Below are 9,649 nucleotides of genomic sequence, written 5' to 3'. Positions count from 1 at the left end.
TAACTTATCAACGGTTCGTGAGGGAGGGCGGGCAGGGGAGGGGAGGGAGGGAGAAGTGGGTAGCTGATATCAGGGCTCGAGTAGAAAGAGAATGCTTTTTAAATGATGTTGGCAGCATATGTGCAAATGTGCTTGATACACTGGGTGAATGTATGGATTGTGATAAGAGATGTAAGAGTCCCCAGTGAAAGTATCTTTTAAAAATTGCCCAGTGAAGACCTTAGGAGTAGCGGGGAAGCTCAAAGGTAACAGATAGTTTATTTGTATACTATTAGACTTTACACCTCTAAACTTCTGAACCAAGAGGAAGCTCAAACCTGGTGCTATTTTATACTAAGCTATTCCTAGGAAAATGAAAAATCTGAACATGAGTAAAATGGAAATATCTTTGTCATGAGTCCAAGTCAAAGCAATAATCTTTAGTGGCAATGTCACAAAATCTGGGCTCAAATTCATTCTATTTCAATCTCATTTCCATCCCTTCTTGGTTATACAGCCTTGGCAAGTTCCTTTCTATAGGAATTTATATCAGGGGTCCCAAAGACGACTCTCAGGTTCAATGTCTTGAGAGCTTACAGAATTTAGGAAGGCTAATATATCCAGTTACAGTTTATTACAGAGAGGATACTGATAAAAATTAACATAAATACAGGTCGCATGGGACCAGTCCAGGAGACACAGGATACGAGCAAGCTCCCAGTTGTTGTATCCCAATGGAGTTGTACAGACAGTATTTATTTTCCCAGCAGTAATTTTTGGCCACACCTGTAAAGTATTACCAACTAAGAAAACTCACCCACGCCTTGGTGTCTAAGGTTTTTATTAGAAGTCAGACATATGATCATGAAACATCCAACAATACTGTATTGGAAATAACTTAGATCTATGTTAGAATCAGAGTAAAAACTTGTATAGAGTTGGTATTTGGAGGTCCAGACTCAAACAAAGATTGGGAACAGGCCCAGTTATCTGAATATTAAACTCCCACTCAATACCATTGAGTCTATTCCAACTCATATAGATCCTTTATCGGGTTTCTGAGACTGTAAATCTTTATGGAAGCAGACAACCTCATCTTTCTCCGTGGTAAAAGAAAGTTGTTGGTAGGTTTGAACCACCAACCTTAAGATCAGTAGCCCAATGCTTACTTGGCAGCACCAAAGGAGCTCCTTAAATATCAGATTAGGAAATTTAAAATCAATAACTGCATTAGTTAAGTCAGATCAGAATTTAGATTTGAGGTATCAGAAGCCAAGGAGTCTTAATAACAACAATAAAATAAATGAAATTTTAAAAGCTAAAATGGATTAGAATTCAAGGAGTTTTCTAAAGTAAACACTGAGATACCATCATCATCCATCAAGACAAGGTAATCCAGAGACTTACCCATGGGGATGACTTAGGCTGCCTTCCTTTTATCCTTTATCCATTCCTGGGGTGGGGGTGTGGGTAATAAGACCTACATACAGTTAGGAGGCAGATGAATGTCTGCATCTCATGCCAGACCCTTAAGCAGGAAGAGGAAACCCAAGAAAGGTGCGGATTGAGGAGGCAAAGTAAAATGCAACTGTGTTCAGGTCTCCCTTTCCATCCCCAAACTGATTTTTATAGACAGCATAATGAGAAGCATCACAACCAGAAGATCAAGAATCACAAACTCAAGGGTCTCTTAGACCAAGAAGTATACCAACGAGATGAGAGAATCAAACAACTGGAGAATGAAGCTGCTATACTGCGACAACAAGTGGAAAAGGTGAGAAAAACAAATAAAAGGTGATGAAAATGCCTACTTATTTTTTCATTTATGTGTGGCCTTGTCAGAGCCCATATTTTCAGAACTTCAGAATGTGACCTTATTTGGAAAAATAGGGTATCTGAAGGTGTAATTAGTTAAGATATGGTCATACTAGATTAGGATGGGCCCTAAGTCTAGTATCTAGTATGACTGATGTCCTTAGAAGAAGAGAAGAGGGGACACACACACACACACACACACACGCGCGAAGAAAGCTATGCAACAATGGAGAACGTTACTGGAATGATGAGCTACAAGTCAAGGAATGCCAGTAGTCACCACAACTAGACGTCTTGGAACAGCTCTGCCCTCAGAGCCTCCAGAAGGAACTGCCCCTGAAGACACCTTTGTTTCAGACTGTAAGTCTCCAGAACTGTGAGACAACACATGGCTGTTGTTTTAAAGCCACTTCATTTGCAGTGATAAGGTAGAGCACCCCTGGGAAACTAATATACATCCCCAAAGAACCACAGATCTCCCGAAATACACTGGAGATCATTTATAAACAGAGGCAAGACAGAATTATTGCATCTTTTGGTTACTGTCTTTGAAAGTTATTATGGTTTGGCTGTAGACAGACTTGCATTCAAATTCTAGCCCTGCCACTTAATAGTTCTATGACCTTGGACAACTATTTGCATGTCATTTTCTCATCTGTGAACTGGAGGAAATAATCCCTACCTCACAAGGCTCTTAGGGAGATTGAAATATAAAATACAAAAAAGAAAAAAGGCACTTGGCAGACCTAGATTTTAATTGAAATTATTTTCTTTCTTTTGGGCATATAATCTCTTAGAAGCATGTTAATCTGTGGGCACATAGTAGTGCACAAGAGAAATTTTTCATAGAATTAGAACTTCTCACCTAGAGAGGACACATTAGTACAGTCCTGGGCCTATGGACCAGCCCACAAGCATAAAGAAGCTGGACCCCTCTTCTAAGTGCCAAGTCTCAAATCATAATAATAATGGCAATTACTTTGACTTCATCCCCTCACCCTCTTTTTACATAGATGCTTTTAAAATCTTTTTGTAGCAAGTCACCTGGGTCCTCTTACTGTCATCATCCAACCCACATTTTGCTCCTGATTTCTTGGTTCAAAAAGTATTGTATTTCCAAAGGATAGAATGTCTATAGTTTGCCAGTATCTTTTTGAATCCAGTTATAGCTTGCAGGGTATTATTTGTGGAATAACTGCTTCAAATCTTAATCTTTGCTGTAAATATATTTAAATGATAGTAGATATGAGTATTGTTAGATATTAAAGGGTGAAGAGCCTGAAATTGTGAAGTGATTTGTTACTGAACATGTTGTAATCTCCCTTCCATAATTCTTTGACAATAGAATTCTTTTGGGGGCTGATTTCGATTCGTGCCTTATTTAAAAGAAAGAAAGAAAGCTCCCCTTCCTGAGCCTGTGACCCTCCCATCTGCCAAAATGCTCTTGTTCTTCTCACACCACGACTCCCTCCCACCACTGACGGGAGAGGAACAAACACACAAAAGTGCTGGTACTTGAATGCACCAGTGACGTCAGCAGGCCATTGCTGATGGAAGGATAGCAGTTCCGCCTTTTTGAGCTTCAGATTCCCTTACTGGGGCAGATGTTTCCCTAATACCTACTTCATTTTTCAATACAGGATAGTGGTGTGTATATGTGTGTGTGTGTTTTTCACAAAATGCATACCTGTAGCATTTTCGTGATAGCTTCCCTAATTATTACTTTGAGGGAAGTCACTGGTGGAAAATGAAACATGGTGTCAAGCTAGAAACCATTTCAGCATCATCTCCACAAGCATCCCCTTAATGCCCCGCTTACGTGATTGACTTGCCACCGCAAACCATGATCCTGGCACGGATTACCAGGGGAGGTGACAAAATTCCCATCTTCCCCCTTTTTTGCCTTAAAAATAATATAACTACAAAGTAAATAGAAATGTGGATTGCATGGGAAATTTTTCAATATGAAGAATTCAGAGGGGGTTTTGTTGCTGGCTTGCTACCTGTAGCTTTTAATTATAATTGAGAGTATGCGGACCTTATTAGAAGTTGCGTATAGAGACACAGTTGACCCTTCAACAATCCGAGTAAGAACCACCCAGGCCCACCATTGGACAGATTTCTCTGTCCTACTGCTGCTACAGCAAACCCAACTCTTGCACATCTCTGCTTAAAGCAGCCATTCTCAACCTGTGGGTCGCAACCCTTTGGGGGTCGAATGACCCTTTCACAGGGTCATATTTCCGATGGTCTGAGGGACCCAGACACTGCTCCTATATCCGTCTCCAGGTGGGTTAGTCTGCCCACATGCAGATACACCCACCTATGAGTACCCAGTGTGAAGACTGTTATCCATGCTACATCATGCTTCAAGACAAAATTTCATTTATTTGTCATTAGAAATAAACATTTCAGAATATATATTACTTATTGTTTTATGATTAATCACTATACTTTAATTATGTTCAATTTGTAACAATGAAAATGCATCCTGCATATCAGATATATTAAATGACGATTCATAGTAGTGGCAAAATTAGTTATGAAGTAGCAACGAAAATAATTTTATGGTTGAGGATCACTACATGAGGAACTGTATTAAAGGGTTGCAACATTAGGAAGGTTGAGAACCACTGGCTTAAGCATTGTGTGACTCCAATTATCTCTGTGTCCCTCTCACCAATGGCTCACGTGGGGATGGTTAGTGTCACATGGTAGTTAAAGCTGATCCAACACTTGGCTCACTGTAGGGGGAACAAGGGGGAAATTTTGCATATAAGTGGGCCTGTGCAGTTGAACTCGTGTTGTTAAAGGTCAACTGTATTTGAAAATATTAACCTCACCACCAAATTATCAAATACCAAAATAAAATGTTCTTCGATGTCATCCTCCTAATGACCCCATGGGACAGAATGGAACCGCATCCTAGAATTTTCTAGCCTGATCACCAGGTTATTCCCCTGCATAGCTACCAATGGGTTAAAACGACCAACCTTCCAGTTGGTATAGAGCACTTGACCATTGTGCCCCCAAGTCCCCCAGGCTCCAAACAAAACATAACATAAAATAACCCAAATAAACAGAATACTCTAGCTGTCATGAATGAAGGATCAGCAAGTGGGTGAAAACAGACGAGAGAGCAGGAGAGAGAGAAAATGAACGGACGCAATCTACCATTAGAGTTCAGCAACAAGGCTAGTCGTCTTGCATCTATAAATTGTTTTGCTGTTGTGCTACGGGGCTTTCTTGTCTGCAGGAGAAGTCGTTCCAGGACCAGGTCATCACTCAAAACAATGCCTTGATCCTAGAAAAAAGGAAACTTCTGGAGCAGCTTACAAGCCAAGAGAGACTGATCCGTGAGAACAAATGGACAATCTCTTCGGTGCAGAGCAGGTAAGGTGCAGCCCTGCTGAGAAGCCATGAGCCCCATACAGGGGATGCTGCCACCTCAGCCAAGGGTCATCTCAGTGCCTGTTCTTTCTTCAAAACAGTTTGATTGGCATATTCTTCACATATCCCACAATTCCTTAGTTCAATCACATCGAGAAGAGTTGTACAATCACCACATTCCATTTCAGAACATTTTCTTCATTTTTGTACCCATCATCATTAGCTCTCCATGTCACCTCAACCTCCCTTACCATGCCTCCAGGGGACCATTAATCCAGTTACTGTCACTATCGATTTATCTATTCTGGATTTCATATACAGCAAAACATTTAAAACAAAAACAAACATAAAAACAACAAAGTAAAACCAATAAAAGCCTCAAACGACTGTCTCTTTATATTTTGCTAATCATTTCTATCATAATTGAGTTTACAATAGTCTCTGTCTGATAGCAAGTGTATTCATATCCATCCACTGTGATCAGAGGGGATTCATCAGAGGCTTAATCCATGTGGGGACCCTGCAAATGGATTTGGGGCTGTCACTGTCAGCCATCGCCTCCTCAATCCTGGTTTTCACAATTTAAGATATAATACCATTCCCTCCTTCCGATTTGGATTTTATTCCTTACCATGCTTGGGTCACATAGGCTGGTGTGCTTCTTTCATGTAGACCTACTTGATGCTTCACTTAGATGGCTGCTTATTTGAATACAAGGCACTTTAAGACCCAAGGCACTATTCTTTGTGATAGTGAGGAACCATCTGCTTTCTTCACCACACTTTGCTATTGCACCCATATCTTCAGTGATCTCTTCATGAGGGCAAGCATTGAGCGGGGCCATGTCATAAGAACTAATTGTTCCTGGATTGGGGCTAGAATTAAGTGCAAGCTCCACATCCATTTGTTTATGGTTTACGTATGTCTCTGGTTTACTTTAGAGACCCTCATTGTCATTTTATGACAGGGAACATTTTCAGTCATCCCCTGGGCCACAAGGTAATTCTATTGATAATGTCATTAATTTGTCCAGTAGTATAGAATTTAACATAATGTTGGCAAGAGGAAAGTTATGCAAGTATAGACTGTTTATGAACTGCAATCCATGTAGATTTATACAGGTTGAACTCTTAAATGATGGAGCTCTGTTCGTATTGACCATGGGGTTGGTGATTAGGGAGATTTTCCAGTAACATTCATTTGCAAAGGTAGAACCTTACCTATCAGATTAATACAGGTCATAGAAGGCATTTAAATAGTCAATATATGGTGGTTCCTGGCCACTTTCCACACACGCACAAAGCAAGGGATCCTAACCAAGGTCCAGTGACCACCATTTCTGAAGCCTTGAGATGGCATTGTTTCTTCCCACACTAGGGAGTTTCGGTCTTAATTCCAAGGGATACAGGTAAGTTTGAGGTAAAGCCCAGTTCATTCAGTGGGATTTCCACATCGCGTCTTTCTGATGTGGTCTCTGAAGGATGCCATGCTCCCAAAAGGACACAGTCTAAAGTCACCATATTTCAGAATGCATGGCCTGGGTCACCAAGAACTAGATAGAAATGAGGTCAAAAGTGTCTAACCAGGAACCTAGTACCAGGCTTATTCTCCCCTTGGGTTCTATATCATTATCGTTGTGTTTCCTTTCCCAATGTGAAGTTGCTGTTCCCATTTACTCACCATCAGAAATGTAGATGCCGCCTCCCAAACAGAGGCTTCCATCTCCCAATCTTGACTTTTCAGTAAGGTTTCCTTGTCTCTTGATTTGGCACGACCTTATCCCAATGTGGTATGGCATCAAGTGGGTAGTTTTCCCCCTTTCCCCACATCTTGAATGAGTGTCCCCAGCTGAGGTGAGGTCTCCTCTACTGAAGTGGTTCTCAAGATGGGCATCTAAAGGGGATGATGTATAGATGGCTCTCTATCCCTCTGTTTGGATCAGACGTTTACGAGGCCTGAGAGCAGAAGCCTGCCTACATCTTGGTGTTTTCCCTTTTAATGGTGGACTCATGCAGTACTTGTCCTTTTGTGATTGACTAACTTCATTCAGCATAATAGTTTCCAGGTCCTTCCAGGTCCTGAGATGTTCCATGCTTTCATCACGGATGCATTTAGGAATGCCTTGTGTGTATGTATTATCACTTCTTTATCCATTCTTCTCCTGTTGGGCACTTGCGCTGTTTCCAGCTTCTTGATGAACTAACTGTGTTACAATAAACACGAGAGAGCATATTCATTCATGTTCCATCTCTTATGTCTTTGGGGGCTAGTTTCCAGTTGTTTCTATCCCCAGTTGTTTCAGGTAGTGCCACATCACTTTCTTTTTTCTGAGTTTGGATTGAAGAAGGATGTTGTATTTCTCTAAGGCACATAACATATATACAGCTGAGTCTAGATTAAAGGTCAGCTTGTACACCAAAGCCAGCCAGATCCTTTGGGTGGCTCATTCGAAGGGGTGAGACCACCAGCTGGCTCACAAGAGAAGCACCCATGCCTTAGCGCAGGTTTTGGAATTTTTCCAGCCTTGAGCTCATCAATAATTTCTTCAATATCCTTAGGTGTCAAGTCCTCAGAGTAGCGGTCATTTATTTGAACCTTTGGTGCATTCACACAGGCACCTATACATTCCACCTCTGTAAGAGTAAAAAGCCCATCAGGTGTAGTCTCCCTGACTTTTATTCTACGCTTTCTTTGAATGGCCTCCAGTATATGCTGTGAGAATCACGAAGCACGCAAGGTGCAGTAGTGCAGACCTTAATGTGGTGCTTCCCAGCAGGCTTTCGGTGGATTATACATTGTATAAAAAGTTACTACTTCATGTACTCTCATTGGAGGTATTTGTAAAACTTCTGCCAACTCGTTCATAGCAGAGATGGGCAACCCTCTATTCTGTCTCTGTGCTAAATCCAGGACTGGAAGTACAGCTGCTGCTTTATGGCCTTCTGGATAGTTGTTTATAATTGCCTCTATTCTCTTATAGTTTTCCAGTGTGAAATCAAATGGAGTATCTGGGTTATTCTCAGGAATCTCTGTGCACAAAGAAGGCTCCTCCAGCTCCATTTTGTACAGCTGTCTTGTGCAAATTCCTTATTTGTCTGCCCCGCTGGGTGGTTAGGCCAGCTGTCCCAGCGTGGAATACCACAGAGAACACAGTTCGTCTTTCCCAGACACCATATCACTTTCCACAGTGGTTGTATGTGTTTACAAGTCCACCAGCAGTGTACATAAGTTCTAATTTCTCCACATCACCTTCAGCATTTGTTATTTTCTGTTTTAATTGGGCTATCATTATGGGTGTGAGGTGGTATCTCATCGTAGTTTCAATTTGCATCTCCTGAATGGCTAGTGATTGGAGCATTTTTTCATGTGTTTGTTAGCCATGTGTGTTATCATTTTTCATGAATACTGTTTATATATTTTGCTCCCTTTAAAAAAAAGTTTTATGAAGGTATAGTCCACAGATCATACAATTCAGTAGTTAAATCATATCAAGAAAAATGTATATAGTAATTACCATAATTTTAGAACATTTTCTTCTTTCTTGTATTCCTTGTTATTAGCTCTCTATTTTCCTCCAACCTCCTCTGCAATACTCCCAAGTAATCATTGATCCAATTACTCTCTCTACAGATTCACCCAGCCTGGAGTTTACATGCTAAAACACATGCACTAACAATCAAAATAGCTAACAACAATAACAAAATAAAACAGAGGGGAAACCTCCCTTATAAAGAAAACAGAAATTACCAAAAACTGGAGCAACTTTAAAATGGGTCAAAAGGGAGATCAAATGATCCGGTGTTAAATTTTAACCTACCCATATCCACTTTCCGATGCAACAATGCAACCAGCATGATATCAAGGCTATTCACATTGCTGGTCTCTGATCAGAGAAGATTCACCCAGGCTTAATCCACATGTATTTCCCTTTCTTTCTTTTTTTTTTTAACAAATACAACTTTTAAATGGGGCAAAAGGAGGACCAAATAAGATGTTATGTCTTAATCTGTATCTACCATGAAAATATCTAGCATATGAGCAAGAACCAATGGTGCTGAAGGAAGTTAAAATTACACTGAAGTAGCCAAAAACAGGCCTCCATGAATTGATGAAATACCCATTGAAGTGTTTCAGACAGCTGAAGAAGTACTCACTCATCTATGCTAACCGACTGGAAGAGATTCATAGTTGTGCCCAAATATGAATATGTGTTCCAAAGAAAGGTGACCCCACAGAATGCTCAAACTATAGAACGATATCATTGATAATGCGCACATGTAAAATTTTGCATAAGATCATCCAACAACAGTTGCAGCAGTACATTGACAGGGTAAAGCCAGAAGTTCAGGCCAGATTCAGAAGAGGACATGGAGGAAGGAAGAGATAACGTGACTGATGTCAGATGGATCTTGACTTAAAGCAGAGACGATCAGAAAGATGTTTCCCTGTGCTGACTATGCAAAGG

At 40.6% G+C, this 9,649-nt stretch overlaps 1 protein-coding gene and 1 pseudogene across 2 annotated transcripts in view; one reads left to right on the top strand and one right to left on the bottom strand.

The window, feature by feature from the left end:
- The window catches only part of CCDC30 (coiled-coil domain containing 30), a 129,453-nt gene that overhangs the window by 106,910 nt on the left and 12,894 nt on the right, over positions 1-9,649 (top strand). For both annotated transcript variants that reach the window (XM_045298887.1, XM_045298886.1), the window contains 2 exons: positions 1,612-1,753; positions 5,051-5,187. In XM_045298887.1, coding sequence (XP_045154822.1) covers positions 1,612-1,753; positions 5,051-5,187 — 279 coding nt within the window. The remainder of the gene's footprint in view (positions 1-1,611; positions 1,754-5,050; positions 5,188-9,649) is intronic.
- Positions 7,581-9,649, bottom strand: part of LOC105978838 — a 5,345-nt pseudogene continuing 3,276 nt past the window's right edge.

The sequence above is a fragment of the Echinops telfairi genome, unplaced genomic scaffold (assembly GCF_000313985.2).
Source record: "Echinops telfairi isolate 266 unplaced genomic scaffold, ASM31398v2 ScPeMD7_7457;HRSCAF=8495, whole genome shotgun sequence".
Taxonomy (NCBI): domain Eukaryota; kingdom Metazoa; phylum Chordata; class Mammalia; order Afrosoricida; family Tenrecidae; genus Echinops; species Echinops telfairi.
Note: the sequence above shows the minus strand (reverse complement) of the source record. Positions and strands in the feature narration are given on the sequence as shown.